Source organism: Podarcis cretensis (assembly GCF_951804945.1).
Source record: "Podarcis cretensis genome assembly, chromosome: 10".
Taxonomy (NCBI): Eukaryota; Metazoa; Chordata; class Lepidosauria; order Squamata; family Lacertidae; genus Podarcis; species Podarcis cretensis.
Genome location: NC_137179.1, coordinates 47,461,842 through 47,482,395, shown reverse-complemented (window position 1 = coordinate 47,482,395; position 20,554 = coordinate 47,461,842). Strand labels below are relative to the sequence as shown.

Genomic DNA, 20,554 nt, shown 5'->3' with positions numbered 1-20,554 from the left:
ACAGGGCGGGCGCCACTACCAAGAAGGCCTTCTGCCTGGTTCCCTGTAACCTCACTTCTCGCAGTGAGGGAACTTCCACAATGTTAACAGAGAAGAAGCAGCAGTGAAGTCTAAATTTTTCTAGTTGTACTCATATCTTTTAGCAAAAAAATGGCTACGTTAAGCGATAGTTCTGTCATTTCCCCAAGGAATTGGAGAGAAAAACTATAAAAGATACCGGTTTAAACCAAAGGTGTTAAGTGTTCTAAATGCAACAAATAGATGGGGATGGCTGCCTTTAATGCAAACTTTCTTTTAACTACAAAGAGCCAATGGAAGGCAGTAAATCTGGAGTATTTTAATGAGGAGAAAAGCCTGGTAACCCCAAAGCCTTGGAATGCTGTTTTGTGGTTGTTTCATTTGAACGCTGCTTGAGATTAATAGTGACATTTATCTGCTTTCTTTATGACCGGCTTCTCATTGATGCTTTTTGGAACTGCACCTATTAGGTTCCCCTCCCTCCTTACAGCACATTTTGAGGATTTTACTGCAAAATACTCTGCTAATAAAGATATTCTGCTAGTAAACACCAATCTATTTGGGGGGGGGGTGATCAGCTCACTGTTTCTGCAAACAAATACTAATCGCAAACAGACACAATAGCATCATCATACGAAACATAAACCGTTCTTCATTATAGATGCCATTGTCTATCAGTTCCATGTCATACTTTGGCTCAAAGGAGCCATGAGGTAAAGTGGTCATATCTGTCAAATTCTTGGGTGTTTCTTTCCCACTCATAGGCAACAGAAACCTTATTTGCTGAGCTGCATTGTTTCAGAATAACCGGCTCCGCTGAGACCTGAATTACTAATGTGTCATGTCGATGCACACACATACATTTCAAACTCAGCTTACTGAATAATACTACTGCAAGCCATATGTATTAACTTAGCGGGCGCTTATTATGCAGCGCAGCCTGTAAGTATATTTGTATGTCTGCACATGCTCGCCATATGGAAACAAAGTCTACATCTCCCAAGCAGTCTTGGAACTCAAGTCACCAGAACTACAATTATAGCGAGCCTACTTTCATTCCATTCAGACCTCCCAAAAGGAGAGGAACAAGGAGCCCCTTTCCAAGACTGGACGAGGAAGAGAGCTGAGACTGAGCACTGGGCTTCAGCATTCCAAAATGGTCAGTTGCTGAAGCAACTTCAGAACGCACAAAACCTGATCCTTCCACAAGTCTTGCCCGATTTGCATGGGAAATCGTGTTTCACAGCTCCGTGATTTTGCTGCTCTGCAGGCCTGAAGCTCGCTCGCTCCTTCTTTCATCCCTTTCAGATGTGGAACATGAGATAACTTTGACAGCAAAAGTTCAAGAGCTTTTGCGGTTACCAAGCTATCAGATCATCTGACACAAACAAGCTTGTGGGGGCAGATGCAGCAACGGCAAAAGACCTTTCCCATATGTATCTCTCTCGATAACTTGCAGTTTGAGGGAAAGCGTGCAGTCTACACAAACAAACCAGCACTGTATGGATGCATGCAATGGTCGCAAAGCCAAGTTAATGGCTTGCATGTGGGGAAAGGGCTCTGGCAGATCCGACACCAGACACAGACCTTTCCCAGAATCCCAGACAAAAAGATTTGCAACTGGAGGCAGTTCCCACATTCAGCTGAGAGCCATTAAGTGATATAAATCATGGAGCGATGCAGTTTTAAGCGATAAACATGTATGTGTGAATCAGCCCTTGTGGGATGGCCACCAAGAGGGAATCTGCCAGATTCCTCCTGAGGGGGCAACAATTCTATGTAGCAGCTGCAACGTATGAGATTCGAGATATGGGTTGTCTCCATTGCAGATACACTTTTGGCCTCAGTGCAAGACGCATTGTAACCTCTGCGCATGGCAACTTCGCAGAAGCATAGCCGGTATTGCACTAGTGCAGGCTATGTGCCTCACCAGTATTGCTGTTGTATTTTTGTATTTCATTTTAGATCTTGTTGTGATTTATGTGGAAATTTGGTTGTGTAATTTTAAAAAAACGTTTTATTCACTATTTATGACTCCTTTTGTTTTGTTGTAGTTATTTATTTTATTCATGTTCTAAGCCACCTTGAGCATGGTTTGAACCAGGGACGGATTTAGGTTTGATGAGGCCCTAAGCAACTGAAAGTAATGGGGCCCTTTATATGTCCAACTGTCCTTTGTCAACAACAAATTGTCGCTGTTTTTTGTGTTGAATATGTGCTATATGGTAATTTATGGACCTAATGGGTACCTAAAGCCATTTGCACATAACAAATAGGAGCCTACACAACACAAAATACTGTTGCTGTATGTAGGTTTTTTATCTTATATTTTGGAAATGTACATCCAGGTTTTTTTCCCCTTTAATTTTTTTGGGGACCCCAGGAGAGTGGGGCCCTAAGCTACAGCTTGTTTAGCTTATACGTAAATTTGGCACAGGTTTGAACTGGGGAAAGATGGCATGCAAATAAAATTATGTCTGTTTGTGTGTATTTCCCTTCATTCACCTCCTCTGCCTGCTGTTGTCAGTGTGATCATTTGTTTTTCTTACAAAAATACTATACAGTAAGAAAACTAAACTTTTCTCTTGAGCGCCCCCCCCCCCGGGCCCATGAAGAACCTTATTGGTTGCCAAAGTTTACTTGTTACTGCCTTTTTAAAGTTTGAGGTCTTTGCCACCTGGCAATTAAATACTTAATCACTAATTTTGAAACACACACACACACACACATCCTTTTCAGTCTGGTACATCAGTAAAGTGGATAGAAACCAACTTGAAAACCATTTTGCTCCCGTCATCGTTCATGTCCGCTGACTGGAACCGCCAACTGTTATTTGGCTACTGCTACGGAGATGCCGAAAGCTTATAATAGTAACGCCTTTGTAAGCATTGAGGGTAGGAGTCACATTTAACATACATATATTTTATGCTTTGCACTTTGGGCTGGCTTTTGCTAGACTGCACCCATTAGCAATACTAACAAGGTTAGCTTGTACGGAGAAAATACATAAAAGATGCTATTCATTAGCTATTTCAGAGGAGAAGTTACATTCTCTTGATCACATATTATTTATACAGAATAAATATTCAGCATTATGGCAAACCTTTCCCCATACAGATCAGTTTGTCCTATAATATTTTTTATTCATTATGAACTGTAAAATTACCATATTTACTCGAATGTAATGTGACCTTTTTTGACCAAATTACGTCATGAAATTTAGGGTGCACGTTAGATTTGATGGCTCTTTAGATTTAAGTAAATATGGTATTTCCTTGAAAAACCTCCCCCCAATCTTTGAACTCATAAATGCATACAGATCCACAAACCTGATGCCTGGTGAGGTATTGTTCCAAGCAGAGGGATGTTCACAGTTGGGTCTGCCATTATGCCTTTATCCAATGAGCGCAAGGACAGGAATTCATAAAAGTATTCAGCCTGCAAGAAAATGAATGTATAAGAGAGGTTAATTTTTATCGCATCGGGCTATTTGTTCTTCATGTTCATCTAAGGCAAACAATACAAATAATGCTTTCAATTGTATGTATCAATGAGTAAGCTCCAATGAAACATAGGAAGACTTACCTCTGAGTAATAGAAATGGAGATTGAACATTGGATTGGATTTTTGGCTATTTACCGATATTTTTATTTATTTATTTATTTATCTATCTATCTATCTATCTATCTATCTATCTATCTATCTATCGTATTTCTACTGTTTTGTTTTTTTAAAAAAACCACACACGATTTAAAGTAAGAGTACAAAGGAACAGAAAAACACTTACGTGAAAGAAACTACTCTGTTCATCACAAATTATATTCAGCCAAGTCCTTCTCAGACTAGACCCTTTGAAATCAACAAACCTAAGTTAGTCACGTTGGGCATGAATGTTTTGTTAAGTGAACTTGTAATGTCAGTGGAGATATCAATCCTCAGTTGTTGTTGTTGTTGTTTTTGGTAGATCTGAAACAGATACAGGGGCTTAAGAGACTGAGGGCTCCACCACTGCATCTGTAGCCTCATGCCAGCCAGGGCAGAAGGCAGGGATAGGTAAATCAGCCGGGAGCTATGCTTGTTGTTTAGTCGTTTAGTCGTGTCCGACTCTTCGTGACCCCATGGACCAGAGCATGCCAGGCACTCCTGTCTTCCACTGCCTCCCGAAGTTTCGTCAAACTCATGCTGGTAGCTTCGAGAACACTGTCCAACCATCTCGTCCTCTGTCGTCCCCTTCTCCTTGTCCCCTCCATCTTTCCCAACATCAGGGTCTTTTCCAGGGAGTCTTCTCTTCTCATGAGGTGGCCAAAGTATTGGAGTCTCAGCTTCAGGATCTGTCCTTCCAGTGAGCACTCAGGGCTGATTTCCTTCAGAATGGAGAGGTTTGATCTTCTTGCTGTCCATGGGACTCTCAAGAGTCTCCTCCAGCACCAGAATTCAAAAGCATCAATTCTTTGGCGATCAGCCTTCTTTATGGTCCAGCTCTCACTTCCATACATCACTACTGGGAAAACCATTGCCCAAATTGGGTCCCGAGCCATCCAATGATGCCAGTGGGGCCACCTCAGAATCCAGCAGATCCCAGGCAGACTCAACCCTCCCTATCCCCACCCCAAAATGTCATTTTGCCATTCATATATTGAATAAAGTACTTCAAAATTTTAACGAGACATTTCCTTCCTCAAAAATATATTTTTTTTCATTCACCCTTCATTGCTGTTATTTTGGTAGGGATCAAATAAGAAATTTGATAAGCTGACAACTGTCAGAGGCTGCAACCCAAATCCCTTGTGCTGGGCAGTAGCTTCACTAGAATAAAACGAGGTGGGGCACAGAAGGGGCAAAATATATTTCTAAGGTAAAGGTAAAAGTAGAGGACCCCTCGATGGTTAAGTCCAGTCAAAGGCAACTATGGGGTTGCAGCGCTCATCTTGCTTTCAGGCCGAGGGAGCCGGCGTTTGTCCACAGATAGCTTTCCAGGTCCTGTGACCAGCATGACTAAACCGCTTCTGGCACAATGGAACATCGTGATGTAAACCAGAGTGCACGGAAACACTGTTTACCTTCCCACCACAGTGGTATCTATTTATCTACTTGTACTGGTGTGCTTTTGAACTGCTAGGTTAGCAGGAGCTGGGACAGAGCAACGGGAGCTCACCCCGTCATGGGGATTCGAACCACTGACCTTCTGATCAGCAAGCCCAAGAGGCTCAGTGGTTTAGACCACAGCGCCACTTGTGTCCCTATAGTATATTTCTAGGACCCAGGTGGTCGAGAAAGAAAACAAGACATGAGGGGGAAGCAGGGGAAGCTCATTGTTTGGTGTGGCACTCTGGTAAAGGAGAACTAGACTGGACAGGGGTGTCCCTCTGTGCAGCCCTGCAGGCTTCTATCCATGAAGCTACGCTGCCCCAGAGCTCCTATTCCACCAAATGTTGGGTGGGAAGAAATGCTGCTAATGGGGTCCCTGCTGCTGGCAATACACATCTAAACAGGACATTCTGGGCACAGGGATGGGGAGGGTTGAGTCTGCTTGGGATCTGCTGGATTCTGAGCTGGCCCCACTGGCATCACTGGATGGCTTCGGACCCGATTTTGGCCCTGCTGCATAGATCCCGACTGATTTACCTGTCCCTGCCTTCTGCCCCAGCTGGCATGAGTCTGCAGATGCAGTGGTGGAGCCCTCAGTCTCTTAAGCCCCTCTGCTTCCTGGCTGGTGTGTGGATTGCAGTGAAAATGTCACCAAATGCCAACTATTAAGTACTGTTGAATTTCAACCACCAGATATTAAATACTGGTTGATGTCCCACCAAGTCCTGCTCAGAATGGCTGATTTCAATAGGTCTACTCTAAGTATAATCATCAGTTACTGAAATACCAGATATTCAATATCTGGTGAATAGTTGGCAAGCAAACTGCAGAGGGATTAAAAAAAACTATACAGAAAAATTGGCACATGTTGAAGTGGAAAAGGGAAATAGAAAAATAAAATCTGTCAATTGTCCCTCACTCAAAAGATCTACTCTTTTGCCCCTCTGTGTAGCACTGAAGCCCTTAAACTTTTTGGTACTTGGTAAGCAAGTGAGAATTTCCCTAATGGAGGAAGAATGCTCCACTCAATAAAGGACATTTGAGAGAAATACAGTGCAGAATAGGAAGGTAGCAAAACGGGAGATAAGAGGTGAAAACTACAGCTAAATTTCAGGGTAGGTTTTAATAAAAGGCATGCAGTTTTTCCACGCAATGTGGAATAAGCAAACTATCCAAATGGTCTGTACAACTTTGTTTATGAACACTTGTTTTAAAAACAAAATAGTCTGCTCAGAAGAAAAATAATTGTTTTGTTTCCTGTCGATCCCTACGAAGCCGTGGCATCAGAGCTACGGCCGTACTGTCTGTTTCTCATTGTTTCAGCTTTGATGTTTTAATTATATCAAAACCCAGGTTATAATGGGCTTTGTGATTAAAACAATGTGTTCTTCATAGTTTGAAAACAACAATTGGTGAGTCAAACCAGCAGCTCTCTGCTCGCCTCTCCATCTTAGCGCTGCTTTCCACTGTGTAATTCTGCCATCGCATTTTGGAAGGTAGCTGGGAATCCCGACATAGAATAGGCGAAGATCCAGGCTGAGTCATTCTTAAGGGAGAGCCATGGGACTCATACTAAGTTGCCAAGCTTATCTGTACAACAACCCTGTGAGGTAGGTTACACTGAGAGCTAGTGTAACAGGATGATGAGTTTCAAGGCTGAGTGGGGATTTGAACCCAGGTCTCTATAGTCCTAGTAGTCCTAAGGGAATGCAGCCCTCAACAGAAAAAAAAAGTTTTTCCACCTCTGTTGCTTGGGCTAGGGGGTGTTCTCAGCAATTGCTTTATTCCACGCTTGTGGCTATTGCTTCCCAGCTGTAAGAGGAATTCTGCAAGAATCTTCCTGCTCCAGACTATGGGCAGTAGATTCTTTCCACCTGAGAGGCCCGTACTGCAAATCAGGAGATGCTGTTTTCTGGATATACACACAGCCACTTGTTGTTCCTTTCAGGCCAATTGGGAGGGTATGCACTACAGATGTCTACAAGCAGGTTTGAGATGTTGTTGGGAATTAGGCATGGTCGGCCAATTGGTGTCAAAGAAGGATAGAACTTTTTTTATGTATGCCACAACAGCAGCAAGAATACTTATTGCAAAGTACTTGAAGACACAAGATCTACCCACCCGGGAAGAATGGCAGATGAAGGTGATGGACTATATGGAACTGGCGGAAATGACTGGCAGAATCCGAGACCAGGGAGAAGAGTCGGTGGAGGAAGATTGGAAGAAATTTAAAGACTATTTACAGAAACATTGTAAAATTAATGAATGTTAGAAGGATGTTGGAATGAAGTTATGTGGTTTTAGCAGAAATGTTATAAGGGTTTAGGAAAAAATAGACTGTTAATTGGTGAAAGGAGGGAAAGTAAAGTTACATCATATTGAGATAAATTACAGAACAAAAATTGGAAAAGATGGAAAGGATTTGCTGAAATAGTCAACCGAATTAGAATACAAAAAAGGGAGGTGTGAGGAAGTCAAGGAAACAAGCAAATGAAAGATAAGTTATGGGAAGATTAGTTGTGTCCCCCCCCCCCCTTATTGTGATGTGTTGTTTTGTTTTTGTTTAATATGGTGTTTTTACTTTTGCTTTTTGTAACCCTTAAAAACTTTAATAAATATTATTTTTTTAAAAAAAGAGATGTTGTTGGGAATTAGTGCCATGCCTGCTGATATCACAGTAGTATTGAAGGCATCCTACTCAGGCTGCCTCGCAGAGTTTTCATTCTACACAATTCTTAAGATAGAGGAATGTCGGAAGTTGCCTTATAATGAGTTAGACCATTAGCAAAGCAGCGTCTGCACTGACTGGTGGCATTTCTGGAAGGTTTCCCGACAGGATTTCCCCAAGTCCTACCTGGAGTTACCGGGACTTGGACATGGAATCTTCTGCTTGCAAAGCAGATTGTCAGTCCCTGAGCTATGGCCCTTGAAAAATAAAGGAGTTGCCTCCTCCATCGAAGTTTGAAGGTTTCTCACACACAATTAAACTATCACTTCTTTTGCACATTCCAGATTTTCTTCCGACTAGGTGTGCCAATAAAACAGTAAAAGAGGGAAAGGACAGACTCATAGGCACACAGAATATTTTTTTTTCTGGGAGCGTACCAAATTGCAGTTTTATTTTGAAGAACAAAAATACAAATAGAGATTTTTTTTTCCTGGAAGGCAGGGGAGATCATATTGGGGGATTGCAGCTGTGAAGTAGTTTATTACTAAACAAGCACATGCCTGTCTACTCAGATGTGAACCCCATTTATTACCACAGGGCTTACTCCCAGGCAAATATAGCCTTAAGGATTGTAGCCTTAAGCCAGCAATGTTACTCGAAGATGATGATGTGCAAAACCCAAAAGATGGATTCTCACCTATTTATTTATACTTTTTCTCTACTGCAGAGAAAAACAAATCATGTCCAGCTTGCTGCAATTTTCTTTTCATTTGCAAGATTAAAGGGAACGAGCCTTTGGGGCAAAATAAATAAGCACGTCTTTAGAACCGTGTGTAAATATACAGGCTTCTGAGTGGCATCGCTGTAAATTAAAAATGTATACTTAAAGATTTTCATCTGTCAGAGGCAGAAGTTTACCTGATGTGATGAGAGAAGAGTTCACAGCCGATGGAGAGGAGCCCCGACCCCTTTGAATGGTAGGAAGCACGAATTGAACATGCAAGGTCATTTTGGCCATGCTTCAAACTAGGGAGGCCTTTGTTCTTAAGGCTCAGAAGACAGCTTTGAAGTTTGGGATAAAACTCCTCTAGCACACCATTACCAAAGAACAACCTTTTGATTATGATCTCATGAAAGTATAATCAATAACTTACATAAGTGAAAAGTGTGGCTAGAAGCAAAGGTTTTGTAATTGGACCTTTATTGGTTCCACGTGCTGCCCTACAGCTTGCTGCCTTGCACTGCTTTATAATAAATATCTACCTCCCAGCCCCTGCAATTTTTCTTTTAAATTCTCTTTAAAATGATGAAACTTCAGCAGCTACTGTCAGCCTTGAACATATCCAGGCCATAAGTGCAAGGTGCTTTTTTAAGATGTCGAAATCTAACCTAGAATAGATAAATAAAAAGCAAAATGTGGGTACCGTATTTTTTGCTCTATAAGACTCACTTTTTCCCTCCTAAAAAGTAAGGGGAAATGTGTGTGCATCTTATGGAGTGAATGCAGGCTGCGCAGCTGTCCCAGAAGCCAGAACAGCAAGAGGGATCACTGCTTTCACTGCGCAGCGATCCCTCTTGCTGTTCTGGCTTCTGAGATTCAGAATATTTTTGTTCTTGTTTTCCTCCTCCAAAAACTAGGTGCGTCTTGTGGTCTGGTGCGTCTTATAGAGCGAAAAATACGGTGTTTTCTCCCAAACATTGGCCATGTATTATGTCACTGAAGAGGTGCTCTTGTTTCGTGCACAGACATTTCAATAGATATTATGGGCATGATCCAGTCCACCATGAGCACAGCACGCATGCATGGAGGATCCTGTTGCCTCAGGAGAGCCTCCCTCTTCCCTTTCCTCCACCTACAGGTAGACAGACAGCATGGGGGGGGGGTCATCCATCTAATAAGGAAGCAATGGCAGGTAGCTCAGCGGGGGGAGGAAGTGGCAGATGGAGCAGTGCAACATGGGAAATGGAGTCAAAAACATGAACCAGAGGTAAAGTAGTCTTGTTAGGATGGAAAAGAGCAGAGAAAACAGGGAGATGAAGGACGATGGACCAGGGAGACCAGGTGAGGGAGGCTGAAGAAAGGTAGCAAATCTTGAGGTACAGAGAGCTGCATGCTATTTTGCAACTGAGTTTCAAGCCTGCACCAAAATCAAAGGAGGCTGCATATGTGAGACTAGTGGAGAGGTTAAGAGCTATTTTTGAGAAGTTGTTCATCTCTTCCTTCTCTTTCAACACCTTTTCTCGACTGTGCCCTGTTTCGTTTTTCTTGTTTACAGTTGCCGCCATGGACAGCACTGATTCAATCCACACGGCCAGTTGAGGTGGTAGCTGCTCTTGCTGTGATTTTAGTCCTTCCCAAGTAATAGGATTGATAAGCATCTCGCTTGATCAGCTCGCCTCCATTACTCTGAAAGCTAATGAGCAATAACCATTTCACACACCCAAAGAACACCCTGAACTCAGCTAGCAATATTGTGAATCTGTCCAGCCACACAGGCAGAAGCGTCTTTCTTTCATGGGACCTGCCCTTCTGCCTTACTTAATCTACACCTATGGTGCAATTCTGTGGTGACTTAAGAGGGTTTTCTCCATTGTCTAGGACTCAATGAGTATTTCTTTCATGATACTGACCAGTGCATCAGCACACAGCCACAATCTTCCCTGCACACTGCCATAGACTGCACTGACTAAACAACAAACGTGAATTCTGAATGGATGTCTTCCAGATAGGTGTTCATCAGTATGCAGATGATACCCAGCTCTACCTCTCTTTCAAATCAGAACCACTGAAGGCGGTGAAGGTCCTGTGTGAGTGTCTGGAGGCGGTTGGAGGATGGATGGTGGCTAACAGACTGAGGTTGAATCCTGACAAGACAGAAATACTGTTTTGGGGGGACAAGAGGCGGGCAGGTGTGGAAGACTCCCTGGTCCAGAATGGGGTAACTGCGCCCCTGAAGGACCAGGTGCACAGCCTGGGAGTCATTTTGGACTCACAGTTGTGTCCAGGACAGCTGGACTCACAGCTGTCTCCAGGGCAGCTGTCTACCAGCTCCATCTGGAATGCAGGCTGAGACCCTATCTGCCCGCGGACCGTCTCGCCAGAGTGGTGCATGCTCTAGTCATCTCCCGCTTGGACTACTGCAATGTGCTCTACGTGGGGCTACCTTTGAAGGTGACCCGGAAACTACAACTAATCCAGAATGCAGCAGCTAGGCTGGTGGCTGGGAGCGACTGCCGAGACCATATAACACCAGTCTTGAAAGACCTACATTAGCTCCCAGTATGTTTCTGAGCACAATTCAAAGTGTTGGTGCTGACCTTTAAAGCCCTAAACAGCTTTGGCCCAGTATACCTTAAGGAGTGTCTCCACCCCCATTGTTCAGCCCGGACACTGATGTCCAGCTCCGAGGGCCTTCTGGCAGTTCCCTCACTGTGAGAAGCAAAGTTAAAGGGAACGAGGCAGGGGGCCTTCTCTGTTGTGGCACCCGCCCTGTGGAATGCCCTCCCACCAGATGTCAAGGAAATGAACAACTATCTGACTTTTAGAAGACATCTGAAGGCAGCCCTGTTTAGGGAAGTTTTTAATGACTGATGTTTTAATGTATTTTTAATCTTTTGTTGGAAGCCGCCCAGAGTGGCTGGGGAAACCCAACCAGATGGGTGGGGTATAAATAATAAATTGTTGTTGTTGTTGTTGTTGTTGTTGTTGTTGTTGTTGTTGTTGTTGTTGTGATTCGGTTTTTACAGACAGTGTTTCAGCCACCACACTGAAACTGAGGTAATAATCAATCAGCATCATTTACCACATAGTCTCAGTCATGCAAAGTATGATGTCACACACAGCCTCCGAAAGAATACTTTTGTCATAGTTAAAAAGATCAGCAAAGGAGACTCTGTCATCACTGGGAACAAATCCGACTACATACAGGAGGATGAAAGGAAGCTCTTCACCACATTTTACGGGGCCCTTGTCCCCAAGAGTAACTGAGGGAACTCCACAATGTCCTTCTACATTCTACACAGGACAAATCTGACATCAGAAATCACAACATTCTTTCTCCAGTGGCGGAACATTTCAACCTTCTCAAAGATTCTGCAAGTGACATTTAAGCGGCCATCCTGGAACAAAGAAACTTCAAAAGGGAACTTCAAAATGAAACCACTGAATTACAATGCACACAGGGCTTTAGTGCTATCACTTGTAGAAAGAACTGAGGCAAAGGATTTTCAGCACATTGTATGTGTTAATTGTCTTACCAATGCCAGACTGTTTATGGCAGGCATGTCCAACAGGTAGATCGTGATGCACTGGTAGATTTTGGGTGTTCCTGGTAGATCTTGGTAGATCTTTGGCCCCTCAGTGATCTCCCCCCAAAAAGGGGGGGGGGGACAACTGTGGCTTCCTTAAAAAAGCACAACAATTTTGCCTTTCCCCAAAATTCTCAACAACCTTGGTCCATCCAATGACAATGGGTAGATCACTGCCAGTTTTTTTATACTGTGAGTAGATCGCAGTCTATTGGGAGTTGGATGTCCCTGGTGTTAAGTTGTGGGTTGACATAGCAGACGACACAGCGATTTCTCCAAGTAGCTCTTTATTTTGTAAGCTGGAATAGAACTGACTGCAAACAGCTCAGCCGGCCTGCTTTTATAGGCAGCCGGCTGTCAACATTGTAGCAACAACAGCCCAGAGTTCCCACCTAAAATAACTGAGGTGGACCTGAGTGAAAACTATCTACAGACCTGAGTGAAAACTATCTACAGACCTGAGTGAAAACTATATACAGTATCCCCCTGCTGGCCCAGGGTGAAACTTCACTACATAACACCTGGTCTATGGCATCAATAACGGGTGGCGCTGTGGGTTAAACCACAGAGCCTAGGGCTTGCCGATCAGAAGGTCGGTGGTTCGAATCCCCACGACGGGGTGAGCTCCCGTTGCTCGGTCCCTGCTCCTACCAACCTAGCAGTTCGAAAGCACGTCAAAGTGCAAGCAGATAAATAGGTACCTCTCCAGCGGGAAGGTAAACAACGTTTCCGTGCGCTGCTCTGGTTCGCCAGAAGCGGCTTAGTCATGCTGGCCACATGACCCGGAAGCTGTATGCCAGCTCCCTCGGCCAATAAAGCGAGATGGGCGCCACAACCCCAGAGTTGGTCATGACTGGACCTAATGGTCAGGGGTTCCTTTACCTTTAAGTATCTAATTATCACTGTTTGTACTACTGAGTATTTCATTTTCCTCTGACACACCCTAACCATGCATGCATATACAGTACCTGCAACTCAGAATAATGTTTCATACATCTGATAAAGAGGACAGTAATCCACAAAAGCTTGTGTCATAGCAAATCTGTTAAGACTTTAAGGTGTCACAAGGCTCCTTGTTGTTTAGGATAGCTGTAGTCAGCACTCAACAAACATGATTGTGGGAAGTGGCTATTAGAGCAGAGATAGGCAACCAATTGTTGATCTACAGCTCTCACCAGTGCCGGCCAGTATTGCCCAATGGTCAGGAATTAGAGCAGTTATAGCAGAGTAACATCTGGAGAGCCACATGTTCCCCATCCTTGCCTTCGAGGCAACAATCCCATAAGCCAGCCTTCCCCCCCGCAGGCTAAATATAATAGTCAAATCCAGAAACAAGCTGCGTTTCAGCAAATGATCTCAAAGATGGGAAAAGCCTGTTTCTCAAGGTGAAAACTCCAGACATGGAGGAATGAATGTGCGTTTGAAAAGGAAGACCATTTATTTCGTGCCAAAAAACGAACTTTTGAAATATGCCAACTAGTCTGGATACTGCATGTTTCTGTCTGCTTGTGAGTCGGAAGAAAATTGAGGAGAGGATATGGTGACTCAAAATCCTTGCAAGCTCCTCAGCATTTCGTGAGACTTTAAAGAGCTTCTGATAGCACTAGAAGACTGAAAGGACCTGTGAGTAAATAGGCACTGAAGTGTAATCCTTTTCATGAATGGCTAGATGAAAACCTGCCCTATTCTAGGATACTACATTCCATTCCCCTCCCTCCCTCCACACTTGCCAGTTTTCTGGTCTCCCCCAACATTCAGCCAGCATTCCATGCCCCCTGAGCATCCTCACTGAACTATTTTGAGGTTTCCACCAAAGAGGGGCAGTTCTGAAGATGGCTTAAAGGTAAAGGTAAAGGGACCCCTGACCATTAGGTCCAGTCGTGACCGACTCTGGGGTTGTGGTGCTCATCTCGCTTTACTGGCCGAGGGAGCAGGTGTACAGCTTCTGGGTCATGTGGCCAGCATGACTAAGCCACTTCTGGTGAACCAGAGCAGCACACGGAAATGCCATTTACCTTCCCGCTGGAGCGGTACCTATTTATCTACTTGCACTTTGACGTGCTTTCGAACTGGTAGGTTGGCAGGAGCAGGGAATAAGCAACAGGAGCTCACCCCGTCGTGGGGATTCGAACCGCTGACCTTCTGATCAGCAAGTCCTAGGCTCTGTGGTTTAACCCACAGCGCCACCCGCATCCCTGAAGATGCCTTACTTTGTTGTTTTTCCAAGCCTGCTGGCGTTTCCATTCCCTTGTGCATGGATGTTGCCATTTTGGCTGCATAAGAATGGGCAGTTGGAGAACGGAGATCACAGTTAGTATATATTCTGGAGCAACCAAAATGGTGCTCTCTGAATGTCGTGGGATTGCAACTCCCATCAGCCACAAGCTCACTTGATTGGAGGACAGCTGTGAGTGTTGAAAATGGAGTCAGGCTGCAGAAATATGTTGATGTTTATCTGAAGCCCCCTGCCCCATTTCCCCACCCCGCTGCTTGACTGATCTGGGAAAGGGCAGGTTAGTGAGCCATGAAAGATTGGACAGTGGGCCAGAAAAAGCCCAGGGAACAAAGACCATACCTTCCGAACAGGGAATAGAGAAAAGGCGTTGAAATCATGGAGTTCGAGGAAGGAACATGCAGGGATCGAACCTGCAACCTTGACGTTATCAACACTACACTTTTACCAAATATGCTATCCATGCAGGGCAGGTTTCTTAGTGACTATGCATAATGACTGGAGAATTTGCACATTGCCTGGAGAATTCAGCAGATATAGGTACATTCCCCAAGGCCTGCCAGAAGTTATGAATTTTCACCAGGAAATGTGCACAACTCCTTCTTTGTGGAAGGGTTTTTTTGCACATTCCCTATGAGGCCTGGTGAATGTGTACAATGGATAGTTGTGATGCACATTATCCACTCAACTTGCATCCCCCCCTAACTATATATAGTATGGGGTTTTTTATATGTGCACATGTACACACAGTGGGAAATGTAAATATTGGGACCAAGGAGTCTTCCAGTTATTGCTATATTGAGTGTTCACTATCCTTCCCTTGTATATATTTGTGCTTTGCATAGAATTGCCTGGGAGGGAAGCTGTAAAGATTTAAGGAGGACATTATTATGAAGAGGTGTTTGGGTTTTTTTTTAAGCACTAAATAAACTATGCACTGGGAAAACAGCAAAAGTTCTATCCATTTGTCTTTGGTAAAGGTAAAGGTAAAGGGACCCCTGATCATTAGGTCCAGTTGTGACCGACTCTGGGGTTGCGGCGCTCATCTCACTTTATTGGCCGAGGGAGCAGACATACAGCTTCCGGGTCATGTGGCCAGCATGACCAGTGGCATAGCGTGGGTTGTCAGCACCCGAGGCAAGGCAAGTAATTTGCGCCCCCTAACCCGTGGATTTGCGCCCCCTAACCCGTGGATTTGCCCTAACTCCAGATGTTGTGCCCGGTGAGGCCGGCCCCCCCTGCACCCCCCACGCTACGCCACTGAGCATGACTAAGCCATTTCTGGCAAACCAGAGCTGCGCACGGAAACGCCGTTTACCTTCTCGCTGGAGCGGTACCTATTTATCTACTTGTACTTTGACGTGCTTTTGAACTGCTAGGTTGGCAGGAGCAGGGACTGAGCAATGGGAGCTCACCCCGTGGCAGGGATTTGAACCACCAACCTTCTGATCGGCAAGTCCTAGGCTCTGTGGTTTAACCCACAGTGCCACCCGCGTCCCTTGCCTTTGATACATTCATAATAAAAGCTACTTTATTATCATTCTTATAGACTATAGATATTTGAACACAAAAAGTCAGTTTAGGGTTCTCATAAACATCCAAATAACTAAAAACATGTATCCAGCTACCATTTGACAAATCTACACGGATGGAGTTTTGTTTTTTAAATAGAACTATATTTATACTCTGTTCATTTAAGATGATGAAACAGTGGTTCTTGTCTGACTCAAGCTTGGAGTTTTTGATGTATATACTTTAATCCATGTGGTATACATTCTGCAGATGAAATGTACAGGAGATCAAACTCCATTATCATAGCCCACGACTATGAGAGGGCAGGGGGATGAATTGCTAGGATTGCTGGGTAGTAAACCATAAATTACCCCACTAAACCCATAGCAGAGGGGGTGGATTTTGAAATGACAACTGGACTGGTGCTGCCTTTTCTCTCTCAGTACCTAGTCTTCAGAACTCTTTTGACAATAAGATAGTAGTCCTTAGTGCATTTTGGGATGCAAATTCAGGAGGGGCTTATGTAAATATGTTTAGGATTAATTGCTGGTATCCAAATTATAATATCCATCTTATGTGGCTCACACTATATTGCTTCTATTTAGTTTTTGCACTAACTGTGTGTTGTTAACCATAGTATAAGCTTCAATTGTGCTACAACTACTATTCATTTTCCATTGTGTGATTTGTAACATTCGCACACCTGCTATCAGAGGAAGTACTGCCACAGCAGAGTACAAGTTTACAAAATGCTATTACAAATTATTTTTTATAATGGGTATATGCTGGGGAGGGGGGAATCATTTGAAAACTGAATGGATTTTTTCTCTCAAAAAACTTTGACAAATGAAGGGAAAAGAACCTACAATCACATAGAGAAAAACTGCAAAAAAACAAAAACCAAAGCAATCATTTTGCATTTAGTATTTCTAAGTGAGGTACATAAAAAATAAATCATTTGGAAAATGAAGCACTAAAACTGAACATAAACCAAAACACTATCATGAAATGCCTGCTGGAATAAGAAAATATTTTCCTCGTGCCTGAAATTCATCACAGATTAATATATAAATGAGCTGGAATGGGTTTGTGAATCAGCACATTCAAAATTTACACAGAACAGAGGTAGACAGATCCTCCATCCCTACAGAAGTCACTTATGGTTGCCATGGCAGCTGCAAGCAGGTGACCTCCTATGTGTCACACAATGAGTACCACAAGAAGTCATGTCAGCAGGGTATCCTAATGGCCTCTTGGTACTTTGGAAAGTTGCATGTGCTATAATAATAATAATAATAATAATAATAATAATAATAATTTATTTATACCCTGCCCATCTGGCTGGGTTTCCCCAGCCACTCTGGGCGGCTTCCAACAAAACACTAAAATACAATAAAAGCTTCCCTAGACAGGGCTGCCTTCAGATGTCTTCTAAAAGTTTGGTAGTTATTTTTCTCTTTGACATCTGGTGGGAGGGTGTTCCATAGGGCGGGTGCCACTACCGAGAAGGCCCTCTGCCTGGTTCCCTGTAACTTGGCTTCTCACAGCGAGGGAACCGCCAGAAGGCCCTCGGTGCTGGACCTCAGTGTCCGGGCTGATTGATGTGCTAATGCAATGATGCACCTTGGTCTGCCAATGGTATTAAAGAGGGAATTTGTAGCATATGCAAAGCACAGGAGGCTGTGTTCAATGTGGCAGCCACACCACCTCTCACTTGCGCCGGTGCGGCTACCCCTCATACCATTTGCATACCATTTGAAATCTAAATGTTGCCAAAACAAGAAAAGCAACTAAACCCTCCCCACCGCCCAGTTTACAGCATTTTCCCCCATTGGTTTGGGAAATGCGCCCGCCAAAAAATGCCTAAATCTCGCTGAAGCCGGTATTTGCCAAAAGTTTATGTTACCGTGAAGAGGAGGGTAATTCTGCAGTTTACAGATATGCCATGTAAATGACTGTGTGAACCAGATGTAGCTTACAAGGCACCTAGTAACTCATCTCTGCTGAGCAATAAAGCTTTTCTGGCAAAAGTTTGAGAAATTTACTGCTGTTTTCTGTCAGCAGCTACAACAGATGGCGGGCACATGCCTGCCTTGCTAAATGAAGTGGGATCTCTACAGCACGATGCTTTGATCTCCGGTGGCAGGTCCACAACACCGAGATGCAAAATACCACAGCAGAAGCAGAATCTAAATATTAGAGGTTCAGAGCTTCGCTTTTGATACAAAGACCCTCATTTCTTTCTTCCCTTTTTAATTGTGTCCATAAGCATGTTCACATTCCATGTTGCCGCTCAAGTATGGAAGTCAGAAAAGATTTTATTTTTTTCTCCCTGTCTGGTGACAGGAAAGCGGTGAACATATCATTCAGGCACAACTGCCCCCGCCGCCATAACTGTCTGTGTGTAGCTGCCCGAGTTGGCTGTTGGATAAACGGTGGCAGAAAAATGCAAGGAATAAATATGAAACATTGAGGGAAATGTTATGAACGAAAGGGTGGCTTCGGAAAGGAAGGACTCCTATCCCAAATCCACTCAAGGAAGAGGGTGGCTTATGTTCGTTCACACTTCTTTTGGAACAAATATTTGAACCGAAGCCCACTGCCACACTTTTGTTTAAATGTTAACAGCACCTTTGGATGAAATTTTCAAAAATGGAGAGGGGGAACAACGGCCTCTTGCGCCAACAGTGCATTATAATAAACAATCCCTTTACCTTTGTGAGGGAGGCTAGGATAAAAGGAGTCAACCGTGGCAGTCAAAATTCCTTTCTTCTCCTCAAACTGATTTCTGATCTAAATAATGTACACATCCATAGAAACTCAAGTCGGGCGACATTTGTTACACACTTGTTGAAAGAGTTGGGTTTGTTTAGCCTAGGTAAGAAAAGTTCGGTGGCAGGCATGATAGCTGCCTTCAAGTATCTGATGGGCTGTCAAGAAGAAGATGGAACAGATGTATTCTCTGTTGCTTCAGAGGGCAGAACTGGAACCAATGGGTGGAAATAGCAGAGAAGCAGATATTAATAGAAAGTCCTCATTTAGGGTGGAAGGATCTGTCCATTTTGGATCTCTCCTATAATTTTAAATATGCCTAAACTGACAAATGTCTCAACTGTGCTGTATTATTTTCAGTGGTGTGCTGTCAGTGGGCTAAGGGGGATTAGGCCAGTACCCCTAAATATTCCTGGTAAATTAGAGCATTAAAGTATTAAAGTCTGGCACCTCCTTTTTTTAAATTTATGTATGCCACTATTGTGGCCCGTGTTTTGTTAGCCCCAAAATGGAAAGCGAGCGAGGCCCCAACCAAAGAAGAATGGCAACTTAAGTTGACAGAATATGCACAGCTTGCAGACTTAACATATAGAATAAGAGAACAAGAAGAACATACGTTTAGAGAAGATTGGAAAACGTCTATTGAATATATGGGAAATAACTGTGTATAGCTGAAAAGGCTGGCAGCGTTAAGATAAATTCCAACAGTGTAACTTAAGTTTTGATGGATGTAACAATGGATTACTGAATGGTATAGTTTTTGCAAAATATGCAGGGATTTATGATATGCAAAATGAGCCATGGAAAGAGAAGAAGGGGAGTCATTGATATCTTAAGGATGTAAAAACGAGTACTTTAAATTGTAAAACAGAAAAATTAATAAAAATTATATATATATACATACACTCACACACACACACACACACACACAAGCTTCTGCCCAGCTTAGGGAGGGAGGCGCAATGCTAAGACTGAGCCCAAGAGCTCTCTTGTCACCTTCCCAAAGCCCGCCCTGCTTTGGGAAGCTGGCAGGAGGGCTCCTGCATTCTGTCAGAAACCTGGTGCCTCCTCCCCAAAACCTAGTTTAGGGAGGGCAGCACTATGCCCATGTACGTGCTGTTGGCTCCCCACATTTGCCCCTGGCCCTAACTGGTGCCTCTGGCCCTAATTGTTTCCCTACGAGAGATTTCACCACAGGCTAATGATTATCTTCCTTGGATGAAAAAGTGAGAGAGGCTTTGCAGCAAAGAGAGCCTCATGCTCTTGACCCAGGGACAGGGAGCTCCCCAGGCTGGTAGGAACAGACGCCTGCAGGAGACAGGGTACGCTCTTTTCCTCCCGGTACGGCTAAGCACAAGACAGTTCAAGCTTGAGTTGGGGCACCTGAGTGATGTTTGTGGTTGGGCAGTCAGACCGGTACCTCAAATATATACAGTGGTACCTCAGGTTAAGTACTTAATTGGTTCCAGAGGTCCGTACTTAACCTGAAACTGTTCTTAACCTGAAGCACCACTGGGTCAAGAGCTAATGGGGCCTCCCACTGCTGCTGCGTCACCAGAGCACAATTTCTGTTCTCATCCTGAAGCAAAGTTTTTAACCCGAGGTAATATTTCTGGGTTAGCAGGGTTTGTAACCTGAAGCGTATGTAACCTGAAGTGTATGTAACCCGAGGTACCACTGTAGTTGTTATGTACTGAGTTGAATAGGATTCAAACTGCAGCAGTCTGATTGGTCCTAGAACAATAGGATTCAGAATGCAGCAGTCTGATTGGTCCTAGAACAATGCAGCAGTATGATTGGTTGGCAGGAACCACCCAACCAATCAGATTGCTCCAGATAAAAGTGAATCCACAACCTGATTGGCTTACAGTAGAATTCCGGAATTAGCCAATCATGTGCAGCCCATTGTGTAAAGAATGTATATAAAGCAGATACTTTGAGGGGACATTCATTCA

General features: G+C 43.7%; 1 protein-coding gene across 1 annotated transcript in view; it reads right to left on the bottom strand.

Moving 5' to 3' along the window:
- WIF1 (WNT inhibitory factor 1) overlaps nt 1–20,554 on the bottom strand; it is a 42,277-nt gene that overhangs the window by 11,302 nt on the left and 10,421 nt on the right. Inside the window, exon 3 of the mRNA XM_079994361.1 lies at nt 3,348–3,456. Within this exon, the coding sequence (XP_079850487.1) occupies nt 3,348–3,456 (109 nt within the window). The remainder of the gene's footprint in view (nt 1–3,347; nt 3,457–20,554) is intronic.